The sequence below is a fragment of the Arthroderma uncinatum genome (genome assembly GCF_011692745.1).
Source record: "Arthroderma uncinatum strain CBS 119779 chromosome Unknown scaffold3, whole genome shotgun sequence".
Taxonomy (NCBI): domain Eukaryota; kingdom Fungi; phylum Ascomycota; class Eurotiomycetes; order Onygenales; family Arthrodermataceae; genus Arthroderma; species Arthroderma uncinatum.
The window spans coordinates 4,349,934-4,364,249 of NW_022983865.1; the positions used below are offsets into that span (position 1 = coordinate 4,349,934).

At 47.0% G+C, this 14,316-nt stretch overlaps 1 protein-coding gene across 1 annotated transcript; it reads left to right on the top strand.

Moving 5' to 3' along the window:
* Window positions 1-10: 10 nt before the first annotated feature.
* Window positions 11-3,842, top strand: GIQ15_05080 (anaphase-promoting complex subunit Apc5; the record flags this gene model as incomplete). The annotated part of the gene is made up of 11 exons (XM_033552497.1): window positions 11-843; window positions 906-1,317; window positions 1,376-1,499; window positions 1,555-1,661; window positions 1,724-1,860; window positions 1,919-2,626; window positions 2,782-3,056; window positions 3,278-3,352; window positions 3,420-3,512; window positions 3,630-3,763; window positions 3,828-3,842. 11 exons carry the CDS (start codon window positions 11-13, stop codon window positions 3,840-3,842), a joined length of 2,913 nt encoding a protein of 970 aa, XP_033406227.1.
* Window positions 3,843-14,316: the final 10,474 nt, after the last annotated feature.

Below are 14,316 nucleotides of genomic sequence, written 5' to 3' on the forward strand. Positions count from 1 at the left end.
AACACAGAGGATGGCTCGCTTCCTGACGCCGGCGAAGATCGCGCTGCTCGCCCTGATATCAATTTACACGGAGGGCGCAGTGCCAAACTCGGCCATTGTGCCCATTCTCTCCTTTCTGGTCTCGCATCTGCTGCCGCTGGAGGCTTTGAGCGCGGTGAAACACGCCCCAGGAGACAGGGGACGAGAGGACGCGGTTCCGGCCCAGGGAACGCCGTCTGTCGAACAGGTCAAGGAGGTGACTGCGCCGTTGGAGTCGTCCATCCCCGGCAGGACGATATGGGACCTCTTCCTCAAGCGACTCTGGCAGTTCGACTGCTCGGACACGCTGGACGAGTTCTTCTCCGGCCTGTCAGATATCTTGGTCAAGACACGCGAGGAGCGGCTGCTGGACCCGGACGAGGGTGACGAGGACCGGCAGGGACGGGTGATGCTCTCTCGACACTCGCCCCTGGGTGCGTTTGTCCGGAGAGTCCGACTGGAACACACGAAGCTGCAGTTCCACGATGCAACAATCCTCTGGAAGGCCTTTATCAGGTACCGGATGCCTACATACCAGGCCTGGGCGAAGAGGAACCCGATGGAGGCGCAGACGACCGTCGATGCAAATCTGTCTGAACTCGGCCTGGATCTGGATAGCCCGCTTGCTAGGGTGATGTACGGTGACCTCGATGACGCGGGAGACGAAGAGCCCGGCATGAGTGCGCGGGATATCGAGCGTTTGCTCGAGTTTCAAATTTCAAAGATGCAGAGCAAGGGAGCAAGAGTTGCGCCCGAGATGAAGGCTAAACTGGAAAAGATCATAATTGCCGGTGCAACAGTGCCCAGTCTATTTCACTACGTGAGGTGAGAATTCATGCAATGCATCTTCCTCTATCGGGACATCTGGGTCTAATGTAAGCCCCTAGGTTTCTTGACTCCTGGAGAGCCGGCGACCACCCGTCGTCCTTTGACCATCTCCACCGGTACTTTGATTACACGGTCCAGACACGAGACCGTACGTTCTACCAGTACGCACTCCTCAACCTCTCCCTCTTACAGGCAGACTTTGGCTGCCATGGAGAGGCCGTCTCGGCCGTCCAGGAGACCATAGCAATTGGGCGGGAGACCCATGATATGAACTGCCTGAACTTTTGCATGACTTGGCTCTATCATTTCGGAAAGATGTTCCCCGAAGAGCTCAAAGATATCCAAAATACAGGCATGCTGGGGAGCGACAAGGAGGCTCTCACGTTTCTCCAGTCCAAGGCCAGAGAGACAGAGATGTGGGGGCTGCTAAGCACTGCCCTGTTGAGCGAGGGGAAGCTTGAGCTTGCCAACGTATGTCTCTGCAGATTGCTTTGTGTTATCCAGATGCTAACGTGTATACGGAGTACAGGGAGGAAGCATTGCATCGACGTTCGAAAGTATCATCAAAGCTTCCCATATCAGCATCACCAAAAATAGACACGACTCCATGGGCCCTCAGATGATGCTCCATGCGTCTCTCTTCGGGAGACTGGGTAAGCTTCGACCTCCAGGCTTCCATGTTTTCATCTTTTACTAAACGGCTTCCAGGCTTAACGCATCTTACGTGGGCGATGTATGGGACTTTCCTGGAATGCTATTCAGACCTTTCCCCGATCGAGGATAATCTACGAGCTACATGCCGTAGCGCACAGCTAGTGAGCCGATGAACCTTGTTCCACCTGCCATAGGTTAAATTGTCTGACATCATAACTTCCAGCTTTCATGGAGCGGCCGCCATGACGATGCGGTGAAGCAGATGAACAGCTTCCCTGCCGGAATGCTTCAATCACTCAAGCACCAACAGACGTGGGCCTTTTTCATGGGCCTCCTGAAGCTGCGTCGGCAACTGCACCGGTATGTATTCCCGTCAACCTTCTCGCCTACACGACCAGGATGCCTAACGAATCAACAGTGACGACCAACGAGCCGCGCAACACATATTAACCCAGCTAGAGGGCGCCTCGCCTCCAGACCCCGAGGTGTCAACTACACTAAACCTAATGAAAGTCGAGCTTCTCATGCACGAGGGAGACTACGAAGCCGCGCTTTCCACCGTCGACCAGCTCGCTCAGTCCATCCACCAGGAAAACTTCGACATAGCCACCCAGATCAACCTCCTCGTCGCCAAGGCCCGCATCTTCGACAAGACCGGCCAACCTGAGCGGGGGTTCTCCCTCGCCATGCGCGCTGCCAAAATCGCGCACAGGTCCAGGGTGCTGCTTGGTCTGTGGGATGCTGTCGGCGCCCTGTGCGTGATCCTCATGAGTTTCCGCGAGTTCTCAGCCGCAATCTCGCTGCTGGAGAGCGTGATGCCGCAGGTTCTGGAGAGCGAAGACCGTGCGCTCGCGGGCCGGACATACTCCTACCTGGCCGATGCGAACATGGGGCTGGCGGGGGAGAGTCGCAAGGATGTGGTGCGGAGAAAGGAGTTCCTTGCCCGGGCAGTCGAGTTCATCGACTGTGCCTTTGTCGAGTACTCGTCTATCGAGGACGTCAGGGGCCAGTGTGAGATGATGGGGAAGAAGGCCACCGTCATGTATCAGTCGGGCGACCTGGCGCTGGCCAACGACTTTGCTGCCAAGTACCTCGATCTCAAGCGTCAGGCCGCCTCCGAGAGGCTGTAACTGCTCTCTAGACTAGACATCCCAGAGTAATATCTATATCATGTATAAGTATCGTGTATATCTATGTCGTCTACGTCTTTCCTCTTTGGGCATGGTATCACGTGTCTAGCTGAGTCATCCTGTTTTGCCACCTGTCGCCGCCCTCCCAAAGGAGAAAGGCCCCTCAGAAAAACCTCCTTTGCTTCTTCTTCTTCTTCTTCTTCCTCTCAACGTCAAACATCGTCAACCTCCAGTCTCGTTGCCCTGCTCGCCGCTCTACCAAGTCCTACAGATATCAAGCTCGCCCGTCAACTAAGCCCAGCCAGAGAAGACAGAAGTTCCTTTACGTTCTTCCTCTTCCACCGCCGTTCCCACCCTATAACCAGATCTTAGAAGAGTTTCGGTCAACAGCTGAGTTTATGTCCATCGAAAACCTCAAGACCTTTGGTATGTTGTCCCTCCCTGCATTCCGCCTGGCTGCATGGCCCCAACAGTTATCCGATGTCCGTTTGTTCGCACCGTTTCACAGCTTCTGTTCGCTCTTATCCCAGTCGGAAATGGCGGGGTAGGCGCGTTTTTGTGGCTTGAAAAATTTTGAACGCAACGTAGACTCCTTACTGGAGGAACAGCGATCGACTAACTGTTGCTTTTCTCGCTCCTCTCCATAGACCCCTTCGCCGAAGCTGACGAAGACACCGGCGACACTAAACAGTCGCAAAATTACATCCATATACGGATTCAGCGTACGTCATCGCATTCCTATAACAGCACATCTGTTATGCATGTTTCATGGCTGACTTTGTGTACCAGAACGCAATGGTCGTAAGACTTTGACGACTGTACAAGGTCTTCCCAAGAAGTTCGATCAGAAGAAGATCCTCAAGGTCATCAAGAAGAAATTCGGTATGTTCGCGGCACCCATATGCACAAGCCTTAATGGAGGATCCCCCTCTGCCCCCAAACCAAAAAAAAAAAAAAAAAAAGGAAACACAATAGCGGATGGCTGCTGACACTGGCTAGCTTGCAATGGCACCATCGTGAACGACACCGAGATGGGTGAGGTTATTCAGTTGCAGGGAGACCAACGCAAGGATGTCCAGGAATTCTTAGTCGACAAGAAGGAGGGACTTGAACTTGATGCCAAGACCATCAAGGTATGTGTCACACTCTCACAAGATCGAACAAAGACACAAGACCATTCCGACTAACGATTTATAGGTCCATGGTTTCTAAACGAAGCGTCACATCCCTGTCCCGTCATCAGCTTCCGCCTACACCACACCTCCGGGGGTGCGCCTGTACCTAGGATTCATCATGCTTTACCGTGTGTGCCAGTCGTCCTCCTATCCTGCGGGATGTACACTCCCGCAGGTCCGATACAGTTTTTAGCGATGGCACTCTACCTGAGATTTATCCTTACAACTCCACCGGCCGCCCTCCGTCAGGTTATGTAGACGCACCTGGACGCACCCTTTGAAGATACCCGGATACGTACTTGGCCTTCCTTTCCCTCTGTCGACCACATACCAAAAGGGGAAGTTGGTCATGATGTTCCTTCAAACCGAATATTTTTAATGACAGCAACGAAGATGACGACGGGACAGGGACGTTGGGCATTCGCAAAACAGTTAGAAACTCATGATCAGCTTTATAGGTATCTCACGAGTGGCTGCCCATTTTAGTCTTCTTTTTCTTTTCTCAAGTATCTTTATTTCTCTCGCTTGTGCTGGCTTGCTTGTTATGTCATTACTTATGTTTTGTGCATACGGCAGGCCATAGCACTCGCTCAACGCTCGTTATGTCCTTACCTTTATTGCGACCTAGTTCGTTCCTTCTTTCCAGAATGAATGAGATGGAGAGTAATGAAGTTATGCTAATAAGTTTTTGAAAAACACAATAATGCAAATTATCTTGTTTTTTTGATCTTCTATTCCTTCAAGTGTCAAACTCCGCGTAGCATATATTCGATTCCCATATTCTAACCTCCTATCAGATATCGATGGCAGAGAGAATCTCACTGTAGTCCGTAGGTAGGAAGAAGCTGAGGAAGTGATGTCTTTGAATGACCTATGTTCATATCGGAAGCAGACATTAGGTGAGGGCATATAGATCATTGGAAGGAAATGTATAAAATATGCATGGAAGATTTATCAGAGTAAAATGAGATACCCTCGACCGGAAAGAGGGATGGGAGACACTCGATTCAAGAAATGCTCGATGGTTAAACGGACGGTTCAAAAAGATCATAACGCCTTTGGCACAAAGGAAATAAGGGGAATATGTAAGGTGAAAAAAGGGCTGGGGGAAGGGAGGCATGAAATAATTGAATCCATGTACCAATACGAAAAGATATGTAGTAACAACTGCTAAATCTCAAACCCACTACCCACTCATGATCCAATTCTTCGCTCAATCATCCACTGCATACTAACATCCCAGGCCTGTTGTATCATAACGAACAGGGGTAGCTCTGGCTCGTTTTCCCGTGAGAGGTGTAATTGTAGTAATAGTGACGACATGCTTATGAAGCTCGCAATAGAGAAGACTGATAATGAAGCAGTGGTTTCTTTCTTGATGTTTATCTTGCCTTGCGTTAGGTGGTAGAGGAGTGTAAGGATCTATTTGCAGGAAGACGGGGGGTTAGACAGGTTAGCTGAATAGTTTAGATGTTGGGTAGAGACGGACTGAAGTTATTGATATCCACGCTGGGAGAAGAAGCCGAGGATCAGAAGAAGCGCCGGAAAGGTAAAGGATCCATGATGTAAGGTATGCGATTAGACAGTTGATGGTGAGGAGGCGGATTATGACTGCTGGAGGGGTGTAGTTGACAAGCCTGTAAAGCAGTTAGAACTGTACCGCATTTCCTCACGCACATTGCGTATAATGGACCAGTGGGTAGAAGCCTACCATCTTGACATCATGCAATCCGTAAAAAAATAAGATAGATAAGCCGATGCCGAGCACTAATGGGAAAAATGTTAGTTACACCTTATACCACAATGCAAGCAAGGTTGAAGGAAGTATATACGTACCCACATAATAGCCAACGCAACCTCCGTGACTCTGAAGCGCCTATCCACATTCCAATCCACCGCAGCCCCTCGTACAACAACAGCCGTCCACCCTTCCTGCCATATATGTGGACTGATACGTAGCAGCTCCGCTAGAAATGTGAACGCACATCGAAGTCCCCACCATGCAGCGGGAAGAATGCTCAGCGCCCGGCATACTAATAGCGGAATGTACCACCGACGATCAACGCCCAGAATGACAGCTACGCGGGGATGCAGCCTGTTTGATGTCACGTCTCCTGGGACAGAGATATCGTCTGATATATTGGAGGGAGGAATGATGGTAGATGCCGGAGAGGGGCCAGGGGAGGGTGTGTTTGAGGACGACAATGCGGCTGGCCGTAATGACGGGCTAGATATGGCTTGGGCGAGTAAGTCTGGATTTAAGGATGGTTCGAAAGGGTTGTTCCGGTTGCGGAGGCCGGAGACGAGAGCATTGCGGCTGCGGTTTCGAGGCGGTTGGAGAGGAGGAAAGGAAGGGATCTTGAGAGTGGACGCCAGTCTCAATTCACGGCATGGAAGCCGTTACCCTCCCTGCCTCGGCGTGAGGTATTATCCTTCAGCTGGCCGGAAGGGATTATAGAATTTGTGTTGTATAAACTTGTCTTTGTATCGCGGTGGCCTTTGTGTCGTTTCAGTAGACGGGTAGTTGCCCTCGTTTTTATTTCCCCACAAATGCACAGAAATGCACAGATAAGAGTCGATATAAGTATAATTGAGCCGGATGGAAGGGATAACGTGGTATCGAGGAGGTGAGAAGTCTGGTATAAGGACAACAATATTCCAAGTCTCTTGCTAGAACCGTGGTGTCCTGGTTCGGTCTATAGCGGTTAAAGTCCGCCTTGGTTGTGATATGTCCCTTTTGTGACGTGTAAGGCGTTTATCTGGGAGCTACGGATATCTGGACAACTTTTAGCACCCATCAACGCCAATTAAAGAGGGTACCGAGAGATACCAACCTATATAATTCTTTGAAACCCGAGAGATTTATTGATTTATTGTGAATATGCTGCAGGAGGAGAAAGACAACAATGTAAATATGCTCCAGATAAAGCGCAATCTTAAAAAGACGTCACCTTACTTGCTTAGGTAAGTGGTTGTATTAGGTCATCAGTCACGGGGCATCCCGTATCTTATATCTGTGTCCCGTGATATAAACATGCTGACTAAGTGGAATACTGCCTAACGTAATCCACATGCGAGCCGGCCACCCAAGCGAGCCGGCCACCAAATTCAAACGCGTATACTTTTCAACTAATTAACAACTTCTATATGCGATAATGCTACCAATTTATAACAAAAATAATAGAAACTCTATAGAGATAGAGGGAAAGATTAAACTTATAATTCTTACTTTAAAAAATAAAGAAATTATCTCTATTTATAAAGCTATATATTAATTTAATATACTAAGGTGTTACAGACCACCTGCGGCGCAGCCCCAGGATATACACTCATTGGACAACAAGATTCCGGGACGGAATAACTACACATCACGTGACCATAAGGACAGGTCCCAGATGCCAAGACCAGGGACAGGTCCCTATGGGACCAAACATGAAAGGTCCACGAAGGGACCGGGACATCAGGTCCACAATGGGACCTGAGGAGAATCAGGAGGAAGGGACCGGATATACCATATATATAAAGACACTCATTTCCTCAGGATCAAGAGTCTTATACTCGCGATCAAACCAGCCACAGTTTTACCATACTACTCAATACAAAGCACCATTCCAGTTATCTTATACTATATTCACCAAATACCCCTTTGCCCATTAACGCAGGTCAACTTTGTCTTCACTGCTCACAAGGACCTTCAGCCTTCATCCAACCCAGGCACTGACTGAAGCCACACTTGGAACTGAGGGATAGTCTCACTATAGTATTCTATCTCATCCCGGTACCGAGCCGTCTCCTACAACAACTCACTTCCAACCCAAGCTTTCCCTAAGACCTTCGTACCTTCTGTCTTACGGCAGGTATGAACCTCTGATCACCTTTAGGTAATCAAGGAGCGCCGTCAGCTTATGACATTGATCGCCCCGACTTCACGGTTACAAAGAGGCATAATCAATTTCAACTTGATAGAGCCCCGACTTCACGGTTACAAAGAGGCAAAAGTAATTCCGACTTACTAGAGCCACCATACTGTCATAGACACTCCGACCCGAGTGACTTACGATTATATATCAAGAAGGACAAAACTAGGTACGTATCACCCTACCCCTGAGAGCATACTAACTACAGGAATATACCAAAGCAAGACGAGCCAATATGTCATCAGCAAGTGGACCAACCACCAACACCAACGCCTTGTTAGGGCAAATGCGACAGAAAATCATCGAGTTGGAAAAAAGAGTCGAAGAGCAACCCAACGATGAGCAGCTGGATGAGACCAACAAACAAGTGGAAGAACAACGAAGATTACTTGACGAATACAAAGACATCGTCAAACAGACTTTAGAACAAGTTAAAAGTCACAAAGACGCCATCGACGTACTCAGAGTCAGAACCGGAGATAAGAGAACTACTATCAAGATCCACGAACCCGATACTTATAAAGGAGACCGCGCCAAACTGGAACACTTCCTAGGGGAATGCGACATCTATCTGGCAACTAAACCAGGAGTCACTAATACAGAAAAAGTTATCTTCGCAGGATCCTATATGCGAGAGGCAGCAGCAACATGGTTCAAACCATACCTCGAGGACTAGACTAACACCAGGGGACAACCCATACTATACGCGGATATACTCAACAGCTACGCATGATTCAAACAAGTACTCAGACAATTCTTCGGAGACACCGACAAAAAGAGAACCCTACAACGCAAACTACAGGGACTCAGACAAACCAGGGACGCAGCACAGTACGCAGCGCAACTACAGCAAATCTGTCAAGAACTAGGAATCCACGACGACGAGCAGAAAATGGCTATATTCGAACAAGGACTAAAACCAGAAACCCAATACGAAACCATCAAGATGGGACCATACAACAGTTTCGAACGAATGGTTGAGATGGCAGTACGCATTGACAATCAACTCTACAACCTACGAAACATACAACAAGGGAAGAACACTTTCTGGAAAGCAAACCAATACAAAGGGTCAAACAAACGCAACGATTACGGCACCACACCCATGGAATTAGACGCCACCGAAAAACGACCTTATAATACCAAGAAAAGCAAAAGATGCAGAGACAAGAAGCTATGTTTCTACTGCGAGAAACCCGGACATATCGCAAAAGACTACAGGAAGAAACAAAGGGATACCAAGAAACACCTCAACGCTACCACTACATCTAGGACTAGTAGCAACGAGAAGGAGCAAGGTAGAGGAGGCTACCAAGACTCAAAGAACATCAAACAATACCTTAGGGCAACCAGCAAGAGACCTACTCTGATACGACAAAACGCAGTCGTAGGGTATGGATCAAGTTCTAACGGACTCACGGAGGAAGAATACCGAAGACTCCTGAGATGCCGAACTGACGGAATCACAACAGAACAACACAACGATCTATTACAACAAGAATTACAAACACTAGAAAAACACAGACGAACCGTCACGGAAAGATCGGAACTACCAACAGACGTCGAACACGACTTAACGACAGGGCCCAACCAAGGAATTGTGACACCAGGACAAACAGACTCGGAAGGAGAAACCGAATCAGAATACGAGGATACGCAGGAAACGAATAACTGGGAAAACGAAGCACCACGGATAACGTTCAAAGATAGTTATGAACAACTACGGGAACAAAGAGAGAAATGCGATAACCAGATACCCGACGAACACTGGACAGTGTGCAAAGAGAAAGGACTATGCTTCAGACACAACGAGGAAAAACAGACAGAAGTCAGAGACCCCAGGCACCCATGCCACGACGAATATGGATGGGACTGCCACTACAAATACCACATCTTCAAAGAAACATGGAAATCAGGACGAAGATTTCACTACGAAAACTGCATGAAATGCCCATCGTACAGAGACAGCAAGGACATCCACTAGAGGTATTATACAGACAAGGAGTGTCTGGTACACATCAACAAATACTCAGGATGGATAGATGGAAAAAGTGTCAATATAATGGACCAAGAAAACATAACGCCACACGAACGACTGGAAATCTTATACTGGAAAACAGACAAACAAATCACTATGCAGTATGAAGGACACACCACACAGTTCAAAGGAAAAGCGGCAACCAGATATTGGTTGAAGACGACACGACACTTACGAAAACAACTACAGCTCCAAGAGAGTCAAAAGGACCAAGCAACACAGACAACGGAGTACCCGGACGAGGACTCGACAGACGAACTCAGTTGGGAAGAACTGAATAAGGAAATCCAGGCTTTAACTAGTGCTGAAGGACCGTACAACGGAACTCATGATCAACAAACCAAGACGATAGGAAACGGACGATTTCGACAGTCTACAGGACTTAAAACAGGCAGAAGTCTAGCTGCGACAAGAGGAAAGAATCACTTGGCGATAGTAGTCCAATTGGCAGGGCTAAACGCGCGAGCACTGATCGATTCAGAAGCTACTGGAAACTTCATAGATCTGGAATTTGTGAAGCAGTCAGGGATTCATATCCAAGCAAAGAAGGAACCATACGAACTGGGAGGTCTTAACAAAGACTGGAATCAAATCATCAACAAAGAAGCCAGAGGTATGAAGGTACACGTCAAAGGACGGTACAAGGGAACAGAATGTTTCGACGTGACAAGCCTAAGGAGTTACGACATTGTCTTGGGACACCCTTGGTTAGCAAAACACAACCCGACTATTAACTGGAGAGACGGCACATTGTGACTAGATGGTGGAAACCGCCGCTCTGACCAGAAGACTGATACCCTAGTGGCCACCCACACCAGAAGAAGGGATCGAGGTCAGATACTGGGCAAGACGCCCCAGGTCGAAACGGGAACAACAGGAACTGCAAACAATCGATCAACAAAGAAGCAGAAAACGGTTCACCAAACGGAGGAAGCTACTGAAATGGACAAACTACGACAACAGATACCGAAGGAGTATCACAACCTAATCAAGGTATTCAGAGAACAAGAACCATCAGAAAGCTTGCCGGAACATCAGGCATGGGATCATGAGATACCCCTAGTGGAAGGGAAGACGCCTACATACAAACCCACATACAGACTAACCGAGACGGAACTCGAAGCATTACGAAAATACATTGACGACAACTTAGCAAAAGGATACATACGACAATCGCAATCACCAGCAGGATACCCAATCATCTTTGTACCAAAGAAAGATGGAAGTCTACGATTATGCGTGGATTACCGACAACTTAACGATATAACGATCAAGAACCGATACCCATTACCACTCATTGATGAGATACAAGACAGATTTAGAGGAACAACATACTTCACGGCACTGGACATACGAGAAGCCTACTACCGGATACGAATAAAAGAAGGCGAAGAATGGAAAACAGCATTCAGGACACGATTCGGATTATACGAATTCTTGGTTATGCCTTTTGGATTAACCAACGCACCAGCAACATTCCAGGCGCTTATCAACAACGTGCTACGCGAATATTTGGACATATTTGTGGTAGTATACCTGGACGACGTCCTGATATTTACCAAAGGAACCCGAGAAGACCACACAGAAAAAGTCAGGCAAGTACTCAAGAAACTTGAAGAGTACGAGCTTTACCTCAAAGCATCGAAGTGTGAATTCTACAAACAATCAGTCAAGTTCCTAGGACATATCGTGTCAACAAAAGGAATCCAGATGGACCCGGACAAGATCAAAGCCATTATCGATTGGCCTACGCCGACAACAGTCAAAGAAGTACAACAGTTCCACGGACTAGCGAATTATTATCGACAATACATACACAAATTCTCAGCAACAGCGAAACCCCTGACGGACCTATTCAGGAAGGCAAAAGAGTTTATTTGGGGAGCCAACGAAGAACAAGCATTCAAAGAACTTAAAGAAAAGTTTAGTCAAGGAGACATGCGAATACACTTCGACCCAAACAAAGAGAGTTATCTCGATACAGACGCATCAGACTGTGCGATCGGAGCACGGTTACAACAAAAAGACGACACAGGAAAACTAAGATTGGTTACATGCTACGCAAGAACCATGACCCCTGCAGAACAGAATTATGATATCCATGACAAAGAGTTACTAGCAATTGTTGCAGCATTCAAGAGATGGAAGCAAGAACTCCAAGGAGCAAGGCATCTGACCACAGTTATCAGCGACCACCAGAATCTGACATACTTTACGACGACCAAAGAACTCACACGTCGACAGTCAAGATGGTACACTGAGGTACTAGCCTACTACAACTTCAAGATACAGCATTGCAAAGGAACAGAGAACGCCTTCGCGGACGCGTTGAGCAGGAGACCAGATTTAATAACGAAGAAAAGAGAATCCAGAGCAATATTGCATCTAGATCCAGATACCAAGGGTATGATCTTAGATCAGCAAGCATTGAGAGCTACTCGAACGGTCACGACCGAGGAAGACACTCTGACGAACGAAATACGAAAAGCAATAATAAAAGATCCCTTATTTGAACGAATCAAGGACAACGACGAAAAATACAAAAAGGAAAACGGAATACTTCTATATCAAGGATTGATATATATACCCAGAGAAGTACGACCACGAATACTGAGAGACAACCACGACGCAAAGGTTGCAGGACATTTCGGAATCGAGAAAACCATGGACCGGATTACGCAAAACTACTATTGGCCAGGAATGTGGAGAGAGATCAGACGATACATCCAGGAGTGTGAAGTTTGTCAACGGAACAAATCAGAACGACACGCGCCATATGGACTCCTACAGCCTATACCATACAAGGAAACAGCATGGAAATCAATAGCGATGGACTTTATAGTCAAGCTACCGAAGTCAACAGAGCCACGAACGGGCATTCAATACGATTCGATACTTACAGTCACGGACAGATTGACGAAGTATACTTATTTCATACCATTTATTGAAAAGACCACATCACCGGAGACAGCATACATCCTATTATGACATGTCTTCGCAGATAAAGGATTACCGGACGAAATTATATCAGACAGAGACACAAGATTCATGTGTAAATTCTGGACGACACTCACTGAAAGAATAGGGATTGAACAGAAAGCCTCGACGGCATATCACCCACAGACAGACGGACAAAGCGAAAGGATGAACCAAACAGTGGAACAGTACCTGAGATACTACATCAACTATGAACAGGATGACTAGGTTTCACTACTACCAATGGCACAGCTCGCCTACAACGGAGCGAAGAACGCCTCGACAGGCATGACACCTTTCTTTGCAAATTACGCAAGAGGAACAACGTTTGCTGCGGGAATCCATCACAACACAAGGCTGAAGAGACCAGAAACAGTTATCACAACAAGAACGCGATAAGGAACCGGAACGATCGATGGCTGCCGCCAGAATCATACGCTCGGTAGCCCGGTTGCGGGGAAGACGGGAAGATTTCTTCATGACGGAACGGGGAGCCATGATAAAGGAAGAAAAGAGACTTACCTGACGAAAAGGAGGGAAACACACTCGCTACTTATACACTCGTCGAGACGACTCGATGAGAAAGGAGGGGATGATGTTACAGACCACCTGCGGCGCAGCCCCAGGATATACACTCATTGGACAACAAGATTCCGGGACGGAATAACTACACATCACGTGACCATAAGGACAGGTCCCAGATGCCAAGACCAGGGACAGGTCCCTATGGGACCGAACATGAAAGGTCCACGAAGGGACCGGGACATCAGGTCCACGATGGGACCTGAGGAGAATCAGGAGGAAGGGACCGGATATACCATATATATAAAGACGCTCATTTCCTCAGGATCAAGAGTCTTATACTCGCGATCAAACCAGCCACAGTTTTACCATACTGCTCAATACAAAGCACCATTCCAGTTGTCTTATACTATATTCACCAAATACCCCTTTGCCCATTGACGCAGGTCAACTTTGTCTTCACTGCTCACAAGGACCTTCAGCCTTCATCCGACCCAGGCACTGACTGAAGCCACACTTGGAACTGAGGGATAGTCTCGCTATAGTATTCTATCTTGTCCCGGTACCGAGCCGTCTCCTACAACGACTCACTTCCAACCCAAGCTTTCCCTAAGACCTTCGTACCTTCTGTCTTACGGCAGGTGTGAACCTCTGATCACCTTTAGGTAATCAAGGAGCGCCGTCAGCTTGTGACATAAGGTTAACTCTTATAGATTAACTTAAAGGCTACCCTTTATATATAAATTTATATATAAACTTATATAAATTAATAAATATTAAAAAGGAATTACTTATTTAATAGATTCTAGACCTAAATAAATAAGGACTACTATCTTAGCCTACCTTTATTAAAAATATAGCTAATTATCTTCTTTCTATATAAGAGTCTATATTATTACCTCTATAAGTTAGTAAAAACTAGGTCTTAAATCTAATAAAGCGCTATATAGAGCTTTAAAGTTAATACTTAAGGCGTTATAACTATAAATAGACTAAATATAAAGATATTAAGGTTATTTAAAAGTAGTTTAATTAACTAAATACTACCTTTATTATAT